The sequence below is a fragment of the Mobula hypostoma genome, unplaced genomic scaffold (assembly GCF_963921235.1).
Source record: "Mobula hypostoma unplaced genomic scaffold, sMobHyp1.1 scaffold_42, whole genome shotgun sequence".
In the NCBI taxonomy this organism is placed as follows: Eukaryota; Metazoa; Chordata; class Chondrichthyes; order Myliobatiformes; family Myliobatidae; genus Mobula; species Mobula hypostoma.
The window spans coordinates 40330-58480 of record NW_026948219.1 but is presented as its reverse complement, the minus strand read 5'-3'; the positions used below and the strand labels follow the sequence as shown (position 1 = coordinate 58480).

At 46.7% G+C, this 18151-nt stretch overlaps 2 protein-coding genes across 9 annotated transcripts in view; one reads left to right on the top strand and one right to left on the bottom strand.

Moving 5' to 3' along the window:
* LOC134341958 (gastrula zinc finger protein XlCGF26.1-like) overlaps nt 1–9053 on the bottom strand; it is a 35654-nt gene extending 26601 nt beyond the window's left edge. Inside the window, exons 1-2 of the mRNA XM_063039910.1 lie at nt 8970–9053; nt 2135–3648 (exon numbers count right to left, since the gene is read on the bottom strand). Of these exons, the coding sequence (XP_062895980.1) occupies nt 2135–3246 (1112 nt within the window). The 5' untranslated portion in view covers nt 3247–3648; nt 8970–9053. The remainder of the gene's footprint in view (nt 1–2134; nt 3649–8969) is intronic.
* Nucleotides 9054–9209: 156 nt separating this feature from the next.
* The window catches only part of LOC134341919 (zinc finger protein 229-like), a 35538-nt gene continuing 26596 nt past the window's right edge, over nt 9210–18151 (top strand). For 2 of the 8 annotated variants that reach the window (XR_010016903.1, XR_010016902.1), the window contains exon 1: nt 10566–12084. The gene's annotated coding sequence lies outside the window, so the exon portion shown is untranslated. Of the gene's footprint in view, nt 9333–9613; nt 9794–10565; nt 12085–14508; nt 14527–18151 lie in introns of those variants that run through there. The other 6 variants (XM_063039849.1, XM_063039848.1, XM_063039850.1 and 3 more) reach the window with 5 other exon arrangements.

The following is an 18151-nucleotide window of genomic DNA, read 5'->3' as shown; positions in this document are numbered from 1 at the left end:
CATGGGAGACATCCCAATGATCTGAGCAGACTAGATGTTGACAAGGAAGCATCGAGCACCTGACTGAGAGTTGGAGATCTCTTCCCAGAAACAGAGGGGCTCCTTGCAGAAATACAGGACAAGGTGGTTGACAAAAAGAAAAAGAAATCAAAAATACAAACCATACAAAGTAACAAGGCAATAAATGCAGAAAATGCCAACAGAAACCAGACACAATCCAACACATTCCAGAATCCTGCAGCAGTTTAACTCAATCTGATTACTTATGCAGGTACAATCAAGTGGCAAATATCATTCACCAAAATCTTGCTTTAGAATACAAACTCATGAATGACCACCATAACTTCATTAAGGCACCATAAATTCAAGCCTGATGCAGTTAGGGACAGAATCTCACAATTTATGTGATAATCAATACATTATTACAGATAGGATAATCTAGAAGAACCATCCAGATATAATATTACAGGATAAACAAGCAGGAACAACTCCCTCAATGGATAAAACCATTCTCAACACACACACGTTCCTCGACCAATAGGGCATCTCACCAAAGGTATTGATGTCATCAGTCAGACAACCAGATTATTTTCTCTGCCAATTAGCTTCCAAATGTTGCTACTCTGTCATTCATTGCCACACCCCGCTGCTGATTCCCTTCTCCTCATCATACATTCTTACCCTGACCACCGTCCAGAGCCCCAAACTCTGCCCTGGGCAGACCTGCCTCTGGTTTCTGACCCTACTCCGTTGAACATCCAACTAATGGTTTCCCATTCTGCTTTCAGTCTTTAGAGGACAGTGGTGTTTTCTAACAACCCTTTAGAAGCAGGGAAAATGACCCACATGTGGAAATGAGCCGTGAATAAGGAGATTAACTCCCAATGTCATTCTTTCTCAGCCCAGAGATTTGAGGGGCAAAGAACATCTCAGACAGAACTGCAGTCAGCTCGACTTCTTCAGTCTGCAGAAAATTCCAGGGAAACCTCATCACCCACAGAGTGGTGACTGTTTGGAACCCATCTCACAGATGTGAACAACAGAGGAGGATGTAAAAGGACTGTCATGGAACTGGATCACTGGCTGGGTCCAGCAGGCCTGAGTACACTGTTTGTGTTATAAATATTCTAAGTACCAAAGACAGAGTTTAAAATAGAACTAATTAATTTGTCACAGGTGCAGAATATTAAACTCCAGTCCCATTAAAGGTGAATATGTAGCAGAAGAAACTCCTCCCATGCCCAGTGACCAGGGTGCAGAACTGGGTGTGGTGATAATTGCAGAGTTCGGCACCGACAGTAACTCTCGAAATAGCATTCAGCAACGGTGATGGACAAATATCCAGCATGCAGCTTATTGAAACTTTCTCCCCAGTGTGAACCCGGCAGTGTGTCACAAGTATAACATGCTGTAAGGTTTCACTGCTCACGTAATGGCCTCTCTGTAATGTTTCACTGCTGAGGTAATGGTTTCTCTGTAGCAGCAATGTTTAGGTTACAACTAGAGATAACAGGGTTTTGGAGTGCGGGACGATCCAGTGTCAGAAATATTCTTCCTTGTGAGTCTGGAAGAGATATTTTCATCTTCTTTTGCCAGGGAGAGACGAGAAGACGCAAATGGAGTGGGCCCTTTTTCTTTTTTTTTGTTTTCTTTACTAACCCTATAGTCAAAGTAAAAATTATAAATCTCAATCATTTAATCACATATTCTGTACTGCTTGTTATTTTGGGGTACTGATTTGTAACAGGGGACACATTGTGCAGCATCCACCCAAATGAGACTTCTTAAGTTTGGCTGGGCCGGGAGCTATCATCCCCTACATTAAACTGCTAACCGAAGCAAGAGTTGCAAGGTTAGATGACTGAGTGGATCGCTTCCCACATTCACAGCGGGTGAATGGGTTTCCCCAGTGTGAACTCAATGATGCAAATCTGGTTGAGGTGGCTGAGCGATTCTCTTCCCAAAGTCCAAGCAGGAGATTGGCCTCTACCCCGTGTGAACTTGCTGGCGTCTCTGCAGTTGAGATGACCGAGTGAATCCCTACCCACACCCTAAGCAAGTGAACGGCCTCTACCTAGTGTGAACTTGCTGGTGTCTCTGTAGGTGGGATGACTGAGTGAATCCTTTCCCACACTCTGAGCAGGTGAACGGTCTTTCCCCAGTGTGAATTCGCTGATGTCTCTGTAGCTCTGATGACTGAGTGAATCCTTTCCCACAGTCTGAGCAGGTGAACGGCCGCTCCCCTGTGTGAAATGACTGGTGTGTTTGTAGGTGGGATGAGCGAGTGAATCCTTTCCCACACTCTGAGCAGGTGAATGGCCTCTCCCCTGTGTGAATTCGCTGATGTACCTTCAGTTCAGATGACTGAGTGAATCCCTTCCCACAGTCTGAGCAGGTGAATGGCCACTGTCCAGTGTGAACGAACTGGTGTCTCAGTAACTGATTTGACAAAGTGAATCCCTTCCCACAGACTGAGCAGGTAAATGGCCTCTTCCTGGTGTGAACTTCCCGGTGGGTCATTAGGGTGGATAACTGAGTGAATCCCTTCCCACAGTCTGAGCAGGTGAAAGGCCTCTCTCCACTGTGAACTGACCAGTGTACTTGTAGGTGGCCTAACTGAGTGAATCCCTTCCCACACTCTGAACAGGTGAACGGCCTCTCTCCAGTGTGAACTCGCTGATGTACCTTCACTGTCGATGACGAAGTGAATCCCTTCCCACAGACTGAGCAGGTGAACAGCCTCTCCCCAGTGTGAACTCGCTGATGTACCTTCAGATGAGATGACTGAGTGAATCCCTTCCCACAGTCTGAGCAGGTGAACGGCCTCTCCCCAGTGTGAACTCTCTGATGTACATTCAGTTCAGATGACCGAGTGAATCCCTTCCCACAATCCGAGCAGGTGAACGGCCATTCCGCCGTGTGAACTCGCTCATGTAGCTTCAGATGAGATGACTGAGTGAATCCTTTCCCACACTCTGAGCAGGTGAATGGCCTCTCCCCAGTGTGAACTCGCTGATGTACCATTAGATGAGATGACTGAGTGAATCCCTTGCCACAGACTGAGCAGGTGAATGGCCTCTCCCCAGTGTGAATTCTCTGATGTACCTTCAGTTCAGATGACCAAGTGAATCCCTTCCCACAGTCCAAGCAGGTGAACGGCCATTCCCCGGTGTGAACTGGCTGGTGTGCCATTAGGTCAGATGACCGAGTGAATCCCTTCCCACAGTCTGGGCAGGTGAATGGCATTTCTCCGGTGTGAACTCGCTGATGTGCCTTCAGATGAGACGACGAAGTGAATCCCTTCCCATGTTCTGAGCAGGTTCATGGCCGCTCCCCACTGTGAACTCGCTGGTGACCCATTAGTTCAGATGGCTGAGTGAATCCTTCCCCACATATTCAGCAGATGGCCAGCCTCTGCACAGTGTGAACTGACTGGTGTGTCCACAGGTGAAAGGCCTTGCCCAGTGTGAACTTGCTGATGTACCTTCAGTTGAGATGACTGAGTGAATCCATTCCCACTGTCTGAGCAGATGAATGGGTTCCCCCCTGTGCAAAATTACGGGAATGCCAGTCGATCTGATGATCGAGTGAATCCCTCCCCACTGTCTGTGCGAGATTCCAGTAGACAAATTCCTTGTCATTTTTAACCTGTAAAAAGATTTACAAAATCCATCAATGGGTGTAGGACAATATTTCAGATGAGATCCCTTGAGTTGTCAACGCGTGATCTGGTATCACACTGTTACAGTGAAGTTCAACACAAGTTGGCGATAGAAATCATCTTCTAACTGGGCACAGTGCTGGTATCTGGAGTGACCATCAAATTCTCTGATGCTCTTCCTGTCTCTATAAGAATGGGGCATTTCTGCCGTCTCCAATCTGTGACCTGGCTCAGTTTGACTCTCTCCATTGGTATTATTCCCTGTTCCCACTGAGCTGCATGGGTTCCTGGCCCCACAGTAACTGAAACACTCTCACACAAATAGCCGACAGTGCATTCCACACACCCACCACTCTCTGTGTAAAAAAACTTACCCCTGACATCCCCTCGGTATCTGTTTCCAAGCACCTTAAAACTATGCCCCCTCATGTTAGCCATTTCAGCCCTGGGAAAGAATCCTCTGGCTACCCACACGATCAATGCCCCTCATCATCTTATACATCTAAAAAAGGCTCTAAACATAAACAAAGAAATTATACATTGCTTTGAGGATTTGGTAGAAGTATACAAAATTATGAGGGTATAGATAAATGAGAGCAGCTTTTTCCACTGAGGTTGGGTGGGATGACAACCAGAGGTCATGGGTAAGTGGAGAAGGTGAAAATTTAACAGGAACATTTGGAAAAGCTCTTTACTGAAATGGTCATCAGAGAGTGGAATGAGATGTCAGCACAAGTGATGAACATGAGCTCGGTTTCACCATTTAAAAGAAGTTTGGATGGGAGCCTGGATGGTAGGGGTATGGAGGGCGATGGTCCCGGTGCTGGTAGTTGCATTAGACAGCTTGAATGTTTTTTCAGCGTTGACCAGATGGGCCAAATAGCCTGTTTCCGTACTGAACTTCCCCATGTTTCTATGACAGAGAAGCTGGTCAAACTTGTCTGGAAGGGAAAAGGTAGGAGTGACAACGGAGCAGCGATGGCTGGAGTTTCTGGGATCAATTCGGGAGCTAAGTGATTGATGCATCGCAAAGAAGTGGAAGCATTGGAAAGGCAGGAGGACACAACTGTGGCTGAAATGAGAAGCCAAAGCCAACATAAAAGCCAAGGAGAGGGCAAACAAAAGAGCAAAAACGATTGTGAATCTTTTAGAAACCAACAGAAGACGACTAAAAAAAAAGTCGGATGAGCTCGGGGGTGGAATTATGATATTGTAGTCATTAGTGAGTCTTGGGAGCACCCAACAGTCTGAGGCATTTAGAGGAACAAAATATCCGGGTCCTCAATATCTCTTGAAAACCAAGGCTCCCTGCACCAGTTACCTTTCAACTTTTATTTTGGCAGGCACATACAAACTTTACACCCTCGAAATCTCACTTCTGAAGGCCTCCCACTTACCAAGTACTCCTTTGCCAGAAAACAGCCTGTCCCAAACAACACTTGTCAGATCCTTTCTGATACCACAAAAATTGACCTTTCTCCAATTTAGAATCTCAACCTGTGGTCCAGACCTCCCTTTTGCCATATTTACTTTGAATCTCATGGCATTATGATCACTAATTTCTGTCACCAGCCCTGGATCATTTCCTGACAGCTCATCGCACACTTCTACATCAGGAATTCTATGTACTGATTCAGGGCACATTTAACAAACTCTACCCCATCTAGTCCTTTTACAGTATGGGAGTCCCAATCAATATAAGGAAAGTTAAAATCACTCACTGAATCAACCTTTGTTTCTTGACATGGTCTGTGATCTCTCTACAGATTTGTTCCTCTAAATCCCTCAGACAGTTGGGTGCAAACATGTCCCAATAATGGCTACAGTATCATAATTCCTGTCCTGAGCTCACCTGGCTTTCCTACGATGCTTCTTGCATTGTGATATACACAGCACAGCAAATTCACACCATGCTCAACTATTTGATTGCTGACTCTATCTGAGGTCTGAACAACATCTGACTGGTGTCAAGAAAACAAACTCTCCCTCATTGTTACAAAAACAAAGGGGCTGATTGTGGATGACAGGAGGAATGGAGACAGGCTAACCCATATTGCCATCAATTGATCACGGTGAACAGCTTTAACTTCCTTGGCATAAACATTACCAAGGATCTCACATTGTCTGAAATTGTCCCACTTTGGCAGAAATATTTAAAATGTCGCTGTCTACGGGTGAAGTGCCGGAGGATTGGAGAGTGGCTCATGTTGTTCCGTTGTTTAAAAAAGGATTGAAAAGTAATCCGGGAAATTATAGGCCAGTGAGTTTAACGTCAGTAGAAGGTAAGTTATTGGAGGGAGTACTAAGAGACAGAATCTACAAGCATTTGGATAGACAGGGGCTTATTAGGGAGAGTCAACATGGCTTTGTGCGTGGTAGGTCATGTTTGACCAATCTGTTAGAGTTTTTCGAGGAGGTTACCAGGAAAGTGGATGAAGGGAAGGCAGTCAATATTGTCTACATGGACTGCAGTAAGGCCTTTGACAAGGTCCCGCATGGGAGGTTAGTTAGGAAAATTCAGTCGCTAGGTATACATGGAGAGGTGGTAAATTGGATTAGACATTGGCTCGATGGAAGAAGCCACAGAGTGATGGTAGAGAATTGCTTCTCTGAGTGGAGGCCTGTGACTAGTGGTGTGCCACAGGGATCAGTGCTGGGTCCATTGTTATTTGTCATCTATATCAATGATCTGGATGATAATGTGGTAAATTGGATCAGAAAGTTTGCTGATGATACAAAGATTGGAGGTGTAGTGGACAGTGAGGAAGATTTTCAGAGCCTGCAGAGGGACTTTGACCATCTGGAAAAATGGGCTGAAAAATGGCAGATGGAATTTAATACTGAGAAGTGTGAGGTATTGCACATTGGAAGGACAAACCAACGTAGAACATACAGGGTTAATGGTAAGGCACTGAGGAGTGCAGTGGAACAGAGGGATCTGGGAATACAGATACAAAATTCCCTAAAAGTGTCATCACAGGTAGATAGGGTCGTAAAGAGAGCTTTTGGTACATTGGCCTTTATTAATCGAAGTATTGAGTACAAGAGCTGGAATGTTATGATGAGGTTGTATAAGGCATTGGTGAGGCCGAATCTGGAGTATTGTGTTCAGTTTTGGTCACCAAATTACAGGAAGGATATAAATAAGGTTGAAAGAGTGCAGAGAAGGTTTACAAGGATGTTGCCAGGACTTGAGAAACTCAGTTACAGAGAAAGGTTGAATAGGTTAGGACTTTATTCCCTGGAGCGTAGAAGAATAAGGGGAGATTTGATAGAGGTATATAAAATTATGATGGGTATAGATAGAGTGAATGCAAGCAGGCTTTTTCCACTGAGGCAAGGGGAGAAAAAAACCAGAGGACATGGGTTAAGGGTGAAAGGGGAAAGTTTAATGGGAACATGAGGGAGGGCTTCTTCACACAGAGAGTGGTGGGAGTATGGAATGAGCTGCCAGATGAGGTGGTAAATGCGGGTTCTTTTTTAACATTTAAGAATAAATTGGACAGATACATGGATGGGAGGTGTATGGAGGGATATGATCTGTGTGCAGGTCAGTGGGACTAGGCAGAAAATGGTTCAGCACAGCCAAGAAGGGCCAAAAGGCCTGTTTCTGTGCTGTAGTTTCTATCTATACCAGCTGTGTTGTGAAAAAAGCACCTCTTTCAGCTCAGACGGTTGAAGAAGTTTGGGATGGGCCCCAAATCCTAAGAACTTTCTGCAGGGACACAATTGAGAGCATCCTGACCGGCTGCATCACTGCCTGGTATGCGAACTGTACTTCCCTTAATCACAGGAACCTGCAGAGAGTGGTGCGGACAGCCTAGCGCATCTGTAGATGTGAACTTCCCACTATTCAGGACATTTACAGAGACAGGTGTGTAAAAAGGGCCCAAAGGATATTGGGGACCCAATTCACCACAACCACAAACTGTCCGTGCTGCTACTATCCAGGAAACTGTACCACAGCAAAAGGACCAACAGGCTCCGGGACATCATCTTCCACCAGGCCATCAGACTGATTAATTCATGCTGAATTAATCGGGGACACTGGATGTCTTCGCACCTTCCGACCAAAGTCCCCTAATTTGTAACAGTTTCTAAAGTGGATCCACCTGTTGTTGTGTGGGATAGACACAAGAGTACTCTGCGATGGTTATTTAACCTCATTCCCCTTCCTGACTCTCACCCAGTTTCCTGTGTCCTGCACCTTGGGTGTAATTCACCTCTCTTCATGTCATATCTATCACCCCCTCCAGCTCCTGGATGATCCAGAATTCTTCCATTTCAAGTTCCAACTCCTTAAAGTGCAGGGTTACAAGCTGCAGCTGGACGTACATCTTGTACGTGAGGGCATCGGGGACACTAGATGTCTTCCCACCTATGTCCCCTCTAATTTGTAATGACCAGTGTGCACATAAAGCTTTTTTTTTACTCAGTGACAACATGGGCAGAGTGAACTTTAAATAGAGAGCCATTCCGTCCATATCTGATTTGCTTGCTAAATGATGCTTTAAAAACTCAGATTTCAAGCTATCACTCCACTTCTTCCCACTTTCAAATTCTCCAGCAACTTTTGCATCACCACAATACACACAGGTAACACCAGTTTCTGTATTGTACATAAATATTTCCCCTGAACCCTCCCCCAGGTGACTGACGGTGGTGAACTCAGTGATGGCAATGCCAATGAATATGAAGGGAAGGGCAGTAGTCTGTCTCATTGGAGTCTGGCACATTTGTGATGTGAAAGCTACTTGTTGCCCAGGGCAAAGGTGTTTGCTATCATTATGTACCCAGAGAGAGTGGGACAAAACATGTTCTCACGGGTAGAAAAGTCCAGAACAAGAGGGGGTAGAACAAGCAACAGACACAAAATGCTGGAGGAACTCAGCAGGCCAGGCAGCATCTATGGAAAAGAGTACTAATGCTGAGTTCCTCCAGCAATTTGTGTGTGTTGCTTGGATTTCCAGCATCTGCAGATTTTCTCTTGTTTGTGACTGGAGGCAGAACAAAGGTGATTTTCTCAACAGCTGATGTAAAAGATTTTGTTCCCTTTCTCCGAGTTCCCGATCCTTGCATTTAGACAGCTGGAGCTCAGCTCTGTCTGAGAGATCCATCGGTTCCCATTCCCTCATCAGCCGGAAGCTCCCCGGGGCCCGTGTACGGATGGTGGGGCTGAGAGAGAGGGAAGAGAGCAGGACTGTCCCGGGATTGCGGGTCACGGAGTCCGGAGCTCACAGCAACTACCCGAAGTCGGTGTTGAAAACGCCCGCCCGGTGAGACCCCCAACCCGGAGATCCCTTCTTACCTCAACCGATCATCCGGGGCCTTTTGTGCCCCGCGCGCTGGTGAGCTCGAGCTTGGTCGGTTTAACGGCTGGGCTACTAATCACGTGACCAGCCCCTCCCCCACCGCCGTCACCAGAGGTTTCACGCGCTGCGCTATTCCCACTGGTGCGAAGCAATGTCAATCACTGCTTCCAACCAATAGCGAAGGCGGATCAGCCGAGAGGGCGTTACCCCCGCTGACACCGTCTCCCGAACTTTCCGTCACGGCGGGACAACCGTCAAAGTAAATGTCCGCTTTCTGATTTATTTCCATTTCCCTCCGAGGGAAGTTGGGGCGTTTGTGAAGCGTCTCCTGCGGCCGGAGTCTGATGTGTCGCTGAGAGGTAGGAGGAGACCGCTCGGCCCGTCGGTTTGATGCCGGTTCCCCGGGGAGGGAGAGGGGGATTTTATTGAAAGGATGAAGACGGTGAGAGAGGGGGCGGACAGGATGTTTGTCCCGGTGGGGACAGGAGGGGCTCATCTGTGGAAATGTCTGAGCCCACGGTGGTGGCGAGCAGAGGGATTCACCACATTGGGGGGCAAACACCGGCAGACTGTTGCCCTGCAAGCGGGGCCAATGGTCCGGGCAAAGTGACAATTATTTGTGATTTGTTGAGACTGTACCTGGAATATGGTGTAAAATCCCGCTCCCCACACTAACACGGGTCATACAGACCAAAGAACAAACTGCCGGAGGAACTCAGTGGGTCGGGCAGCATCTGTGGAGGGAAATGGACCGTCAACATTTCGGGCCGAGACCCTCCCTCTGGACTGAGAGTGGACGGGAAATCGTCAGAGAAAAGAGGTGAGGGGTGGGGATGGGGCAAGAGCTGGGGAGTGAGAGGTGGATCCAGGTGAGGGGGAGGTGAGAAGGTGGAAATAGTGACGGGGGTGGGAGGTGAGTGTTTGGGGCAACACGAGGCTGCAGAAGATTGAAATTAATTCCATAGCGGATTAACAAAGAGGTTGGAGAGTATTTGTTATAGAGAGTGCAATGAAGATTCACCAGACTGATCCCTGGAGTGGTGGGGTCATCATATGAAGAAAGATCAAATGTGATAACCCTTTCATTTAGAGAATCGAGGACTGAGGGGTGACCACATCGAAATGCACAACATCATTACTGGTTGAACCAGGGATCCCAGTCTCTGAAAAAGGGGGTGGACTGTCCGGGAAATGTCTCCATTCTGAGGGTGGTGAATGTCTGTAAATCCCCACCACAGAGGGGGTTAAAATCTATTGCTATGAATTAAGTTCCATTGCTGCCGCAGAGAACGAATTACATGACATCTGCCGGTGCTATTAAACCCGATTCTGATAATTGGTCTGGGAGACCCACCATTGGTCACCTGATCTCATTTACCGCAGATCGTAATGCGAGATTGAAGCCTTTTCTATGTATCTGTGTTCCTCAGTTGAGTTAAGTTTCCCTCTGTGGTTCCAAAGCAGAAGCTCAGTCTGTCTAATATTTCCACACAATTAAAATGGGGAATTTGTTTATTCTTATCACATACTGAACTACAGTGAAAATCTTGCCCGACCTACCATCCACACAGATCGATACATTACAACTACATTGAGCTGATATACAACAAAACAATAACTGTAACAAAGCATTATGGCTGCAGAGAAAGTGCAGAGCAGATAGACATATGGGGCAGGGTCATGTCGGTTACATTGTGAGGTCGAGTCCATTTTATTGGACTGGAGACCATTCATTTGGCTGACAACCGCAGACAGGAAGCTGTCCATGAGCCTGGTGGTACGCGCTTTAGGGATTTTGTATCTCTTCCCCAATGGGGGATTGGGTGTTTCTCTGTCCCTGTACCTTCCCGTACTTGTGCACTTGGGAATAAATTCAACAGGACCTGAGAAAACTCAGTGAGATTTGATTAGTGATGATCATCTTGGCAGCTCGGTAGGTTGAATGTAGAGGGACAGTACACTGTGAAATGTAAAGAGACAGTACACTGTTGAAAGCAAGTCCCTGAACAGTGTCGATGAGCAGAGGGATATTGGATCCAAGTTCACAGCTCCCTGAAAGAGACTGCACAGATTGATCGGGTGGTTCAGAGCTGCAACGAGAGGCTGGACAAACTTGTGTTGTTTTCTCCAGAGCGGCGCAGGCTGGGGTGAGACTGGATGGACATTTATAAGATTAAAAGAGGAATAGATAGAGCGGACAGACGATATATTTTTCCTGGGGGTTGAAATGTCTAATACATTTAAGGTGAGAGGAGATGTGAGGGACAAGTGTTACGAGATCAGAGGTTTCATTTTGCTGTGGGTGTCACTGTGAGAGAGGCTGCAGGAGGCGGGAGTATGACGTCAGTACACTGACTGCTGGAGCTCTCAGTCTCAGAGAAGCAGAGAGAGACAGAGACAGGGAGAGAGAGAGAGAAGAGAGGGAGAGGAGAGAAAAGAGAGAGAAAGAGAGGGCGAGGGAGACACACACACACACACACTTTGGAATACGGCTCGACGACTAAAAATCTTCTGTGATTTGTATTTCCTTTTCCCAGCGTAGAATCTGTGAAATTCTTTGTGATTACTTTCTCGTTGCATTTTAATGTGGATTTACAAATTTCCCCATTGCGTGGAAAACTGAAACTTGCCATCTTGAAACTTTCAGAACTGTTCCTAAACTTGAGAGTTTGGCAGCCACAAACGCATAACACTGTTAACTTCTGTATAGAAGAGTAGTTTGTTTAATTGTCTCTATACTAATACAGATAGTAGTTTATACTAATACAGACTGAGTTTGTGGTCTATCGCTGCTGTACATAACACAGAGTGACGGGCGGGTCACTGGAGTCTCTCCCTGGGTTGTGGGACCCACCGGTCACGTGATCCTGTTCGCCCCGCCCATTTAACCGCAGACGGGCAGCAGCGGCCGTCAGTTCCCGAGGCCCCGCCCTCCGGATGACGCAGAGTCTCTTTGCGCATGCTCACTGTCGCCAGATTGTCGGCGTTTGCTTTTCCGCTCGCTGCTGAAGCGGATCGTCTGCGGGATCGGGAAGGGACGATCGCCTCCTTGATCGGGGAGCCGGGGGTCGGGATCACTATTTACGGGCCGAAGATATATCTTTCCCATCGGTGAGTATTGAGACCGATCCCGAGCGGGGAGATCCGATGTTGGCCGTCAGCCCCGAACGGCGGGCCAATTACTCATTTAGTACCAAGTTATCTGGGCTCGTCAGAAACGTGTCGACTCCACTTAATCTGCATTGAACGACCCAAACCAGGAGCCCAGGCTGTCTCTTTCCGCAGAATTGAAATGGAAGTCCCGCCAACAGGTCACGTGAGGCTATTTAGCCCCGCCCTCCGCTTTGTGACGCAAGATCACGTGGTGTGTGCTCACACTCCCCCGATGGGTGGTGACTCTCCGGGCCCCCTGGTAGCAGCAGAGATACAGAGGAGCAGATTGAGAGGCAGATTCTGGAAAGGTGCAAAAATAACAGGGTTGTTATCATGGGTGCCTTTAACTTCCCTAATATTGATTGGCACCTGATTAGTTCCAAGCGTTTAGATGGGGCAGAGTTTGTTAAGTGTGTCCAGGACGGATTCCTGTCACGGTATGTGGACAGGCCGACCAGTGTGAATGCCATACTAGATCTAGTATTAGGTAATGAACCAGGTCAGGTCACAGATCTCTCAGTGGGTGAGCATCTGGGGGACAGTGACCACTGCTCCCTTGCATTTCACATTATCATGGAAAAGGATAGAATCAAAGAGGACAGGAAAATTTTTAATTGGGGAAGGGCTATAAAGCTCACACCTGCGGGTGGGAATTGGGATGATGTTTTTGCAGAGAAATGTACTATGGACATGTGGTCGATGTTTAGAGATCTCTTGCAGGATGTTAGGAATAAATCTGTCCCAGTGAGGAAGATAAAGAATGGTAGGGTGAAGGAACCATGGGTGACAAGTGAGGAGGAAAATCTAGTCAGGTGGAAGTGTAGATCGTGTCTAATAAGCCTGATAGAGTTCTTTGAGGAGGTGTCAAGGCATATAGATGAGGGTAGTGCAGTGGATGTGATCTACATGGAATTTAGTAAGGCATTTGACAAGGTTCCACACGGTAGGCTTATTCAGAAGGTTAGAAGGCATGGGATGCAGGGAAGTTTGGCCAGGTGGATTCAGAATTGGCTTGCCTGCAGAAGGCAGAGGGTCGTGGTGGAGGGAGTACATTCAGATTGGAGGATTGTGACTAGTGGTGTCCCACAAGGATCTGTTCAGGGATCTCTACTTTTCATGATTTTTATTAATGACATGGATGTGGGGGTAGAAGGGTGGGTTGGCAAGTTTGCCGGCAACACAAAGGTTGGTGGTGTTGTAGATAGTATAGAGGATTGTCAAAGATTGCAGAGAGACATTGATAGGATGCAGAAGTGGGCTGAGAAGTGGCAGATGGAGTTCAACCCGGAGAAGTGTGAGGTGGAACACTCTGGAAGGACAAACTCCAAGGGAGAGTACAAAGTAAATGGCAGGATACTTGGTAGTGTGGAGGAGCAGAGGGATCTCGGGGTAATGTCCACACATCCCTGAAAGTTGCCTCACAGGTAGATAGGGTAGTTAAGAAAGCTTATGGGATGTTAGCTTTCATAAGTCAAGGGATAGAGTTTAAGAGTTGCAATGTAATGATGCAGCTCTATAAAACTCTGGTTAGGCCACACTTGGAGTACTGTGTCCATTTCTGGTCGCCTCACTATTGGAAGGATGTGGAAGCATTGGAAAGGGTACAGAGGAGATTTACCATGATGCTGCCTAGTTTAGAGAGTATGGATTGTGATCGGAGATTAAGGGAGCTAGGGCTTTACTCTTTGGAAAGAAGGAGGATGAAAGGAGACATGATAGAGATGTACAAGATAATAAGAGGAATAGATAGAGTGGATAGCCAGGGCACCATTGCACAATACAAGAGGACATGGCTTTAAGGTAATGGGTGGGAAGTTCAAGGGGGATATTAGAGGAAGGATTTTTACTCAGAGAGTGGTTGGTGTGTGGAATGCAGTGCCTGAGTCAGTGGTGGAGGCAGATACACCAGTGAAGCTTAAGAGACTACTGGACAGGTATATGGAGGAATTTAAGGTGGGGGGTTATATGGGAGGCAGGGTTTGAGGGTCGGCACAACATTGTGGGCCGAAGGGCCTGTAATGTGCTGTACTATTCTATGTTCTACGTTTCCTCTATGTTGTGTTGGGGAAATCTAATGTTGGCCACTGAGTCCCGTTAACTTCCCCCAACTCGCCTCGCTTCCTGAGGCTCCTCACATTTGTCCCTGAGCTTTCGGCTGTTGTCTTCTCCCCGATTGGGGTGGGTGAGAAAGGAGAACGTCCCAGGTTGTGGGGATCTTTCATTTCACTGCCTGCTTTACCGAGGGACTGGGAAGTCTAGGGGGGAGAATGGTTTCTGTGATGTGCTGATCAGTATCCAAAGGTCTCTGGAGTTCATCACAGTCACGGGCAGAGCAGTTACCATGGAAACGTGTGAAGTGTCCGGATGAGAAGCTTTCTATGGTGTGTTGACAAAAATTTGGTGAGGATCAAAGTATATATGGCAACGTTCTTGTTGTTTGCTCTAACTTTGTCATTTTAGGATCTGTTATACAGTAGTATGTACTATTAATTCAGTATCTGTGTATTGCTGGAGGACCATCAGTGATTGTCTTTGATCCCTTCTCCCACCTGGTTCCATGTGCTCATCCCTGCCCATCTTGTTCAACCTCTGTCCAGTCTCCTCACCCCACCGCACTGCCCTGCTTCAGTGATATACATCAACCATCTGGGTCAACCTCTGTCCAGTCTCCTCACCCCACCCCACTGCCCTGCTTCAGCGATATACATCAACCATCTGGGTCAACCTCTGTCCAGTCTCCTCACCCCACCCACTGCCCTGCTTCAGCGATATACATCAACCATCTTGTTCAACCTCTGTCCAGTCTCCTCACCCCACCCCACTGTCCTGCTTCAGTGATATACATCAACCATCTGGGTCAACCTCTGTCCAGTCTCCTCACCCCACCCACTGCCCTGCTTCAGTGATATACATCAACCATCTTGTTCAACCTCTGTCCAGTCTCCTCACCCCACCCCACTGCCCTGCTTCAGTGATGTACATCAACCATCTGGGTCAACCTCTGTCCAGTCTCCTCACCCCACCCCACTGCCCTGCTTCAGCGATATACATCAACCATCTGGGTCAACCTCTGTCCAGTCTCCTCACCCCACCCCCCCACTGCCCTGCTTCAGTGATATACATCAACCATCTGGGTCAACCTCTGTCCAGTCTCCTCACCCCACCCCACTGCCCTGCTTCAGCGATATACATCAACCATCTGGGTCAAACTCTGTCCAGTCTCCTAACACCCCTCCCACTGCCCTGCTTCAGTGATATACATCAACCATCTGGGTCAACCTCTGTCCAGTCTCCTCACCCCACCCCACTGCCCTGCTTCAGCGATATACATCAACCATCTGGGTCAACCTCTGTCCAGTCTCCTCACCCCACCCCACTGCCCTGCTTCAGTGATATACATCAACCATCTGGGTCAACCTCTGTCCAGTCTCCTCACCCCACCCCACTGCCCTGCTTCAGCGATATACATCAACCATCTGGGTCAACCTCTGTCCAGTCTCCTCACCCCCCCCCCCACTGCCCTGCTTCAGTGATATACATCAACCATCTGGGTCAACCTCTGTCCAGTCTCCTCACCCCACCCCACTGCCCTGCTTCAGTGATATACATCAACCATCTGGGTCAACCTCTGTCCACCCTGTGTCCCACCTCCTCAATGTTATATATCAGCAATCTTCTAACCCTTGTTGTTATTGTGAAGTGTTCTTTTGCACCTTTGGCCTTGCTGAGTTATTTCCAGAATCAGTTTTTGTTAGCTGGAATGCCAGAGGGTCATCAGGTACCAGTTGTGTTGTGCATTAGTGTGGAGGTGTTGGTTTTTGAACTGTGACTGTCTGACACACTGCAGCATTTTCCTGGCAGCAAAGAGTACTGGGTGAGTCCTGTGATCTACATTCCAGGCATATGGAACTGTCACTGTTTTGGTTTTGACTTTGGTTAGTGCTTCTACAGATGGGGCTGGACGGTCGTCCTTCTGCATTGAAGCAGAAATTTCAAGCAGCTGGACATTGGTTGTGGGGAAATCCCAGATTGCACTACCCAGTCTGAGTTGCGGGGGTGATGTGTGAGATTTTCAGGGTCAGTGAGTGGCAGGTTCAGCTGTGTGAGGTTGGATCCTGGGATATCACAGTTTTTGCTCCAGGTAAAATGGACCCGGGGATCGAGCTGCTTGGGTTTATGAGGTGTTGAGCGAGTATTTCTGGTCTGGGACCAGATGTTTATTTCTGGAGTTCCTTTGGAAGCAATGACTGCTAATCTGAGGAGAGGCTATGAGTAAATGGACTATTCCATGTTTACAGCAGTAGAAATAGACCCATGAGTTTGGTGTTCAAACTGTGTTTGGAAATCCCCCCCTGTCTGTCACTCGGTGGAAATCAGACAGAATCTCAAGTTGCTGGAGATTGGCACTAAAAACTGAAAATGTTTGAAGTCATTCTGATGAAACGTTATTAACCTGAATTGTAAAGTGTGTTCCTGTCCCCAAAGCTATTCCTTACTTGCTGAGTGTTTCTGGTAATCCCAGTTTCTTTTTATTATATTCACCCTGGACTGAAATAAACCTGGTTTCACTTGGAAATGGAAATGGCTTGTTTTGTGATCGTAGTGTTATGTGGTCGGCAACTATGAATATAGAATTGAGTCAGGTTTTATAAACAAACTTAAACATTTAATAAACTCTGCTCGACAATAGTGAAAAGTAAACAAACGATTAACTTAACCGGAAGTTAACTGCTATATGGCAATTTAACGAACAGCCAAACTCTGGAACATTTCTTAAAGTGGTAAATTCGAACACAGTCTTAAAGTGGTAAATTTGAAAGTCCAAGTGATTTACACAGTCAATAAGGAGAGACTTCTCTGGAAACGGATTTCTTCAAAGACGTGACGTTTCTGCTGATTCTGTCCAAAGGATTTATGACAAAGGAAATAAAACGGCTTAAAGGAACTGACCTTTTTCTGGATGGTGAACACTGCACAAACCTTTCCTGAGCTTGCAGGGGTTATCTCAGATGCAGATCACTAATTCTGAACGAAGATTCAATAAGGTTGATCTTTTATGGAACCGCCAAACGACACCACCTTTACTCAATTCTTCGGGTTCCTGTAGTTTGGTAAAGGTCTTCACTCTCCGACACTAAACTGCAAAGGTAAACAGACAAAACCTGGCAGCAATTGGCGAAACTGCCAGCACAACGGTTTTACCTTAAAATAGAACGTAAAACTTCGCTTTGAAACGAAAACTGCATCATGAGACGATTACGCAGCAAAATTAACTGACGGAGTAACTGACGAACCAAAACTGACGAACTAACTCCGTAACAACAGGGGTTTCCCCATGTATATTTGTTGGAACAGGTCATCACATGACCTCACACTGGCGGAAAAATTACATGACCCCACCATCACAACGCAATTACATCATGGTCACAAGATACTCCATTACATCATGGTCATAAGACACTCACAAGATACCCACAAGGTATGTAACAGTAGAACAGTAAAGAAAGCACAACATTTCCTTGTAAATTATCCTGATACCAATTTGTCTATTATTCCTGGAAATGTGTTTGTACAGTTGTTGCAAACAAGGTTTACAAGAATAATCTCAGGAATGATCGGCATTATGTATGAGGAGCATTTCATGGTTCTGGGCCTGTGCTCAATGGAGTTCAGAGGGACGGTTGGGGTGGTGGGGTGATGTATGGTCAAGTAAACCTCCCGAATGCTGAAAAGCCTGGATACAGTGGACATGGAGAGGATGTTTCCATTAGACGGAGAGTCTGTGATCTGACAGCACAGTCTCAGAATAAAGATGCTTCCCTTTAAAACTGACATGAGAAAAATTTTTTGGCCAAAAGATGTCGGATCTGTGGGATTTGTTGCCACAGATTTTGGTTGAGGCTGCCATTTGGGTGTATTTTTGACAGAGATTAATATATTCATGATTTCTAAGTAACTTCAGGGTTACAGGAGGAAGGCAGGAATATGATGTTGGAATAAAAATCAGCCATGGTTGAGTGGTGAG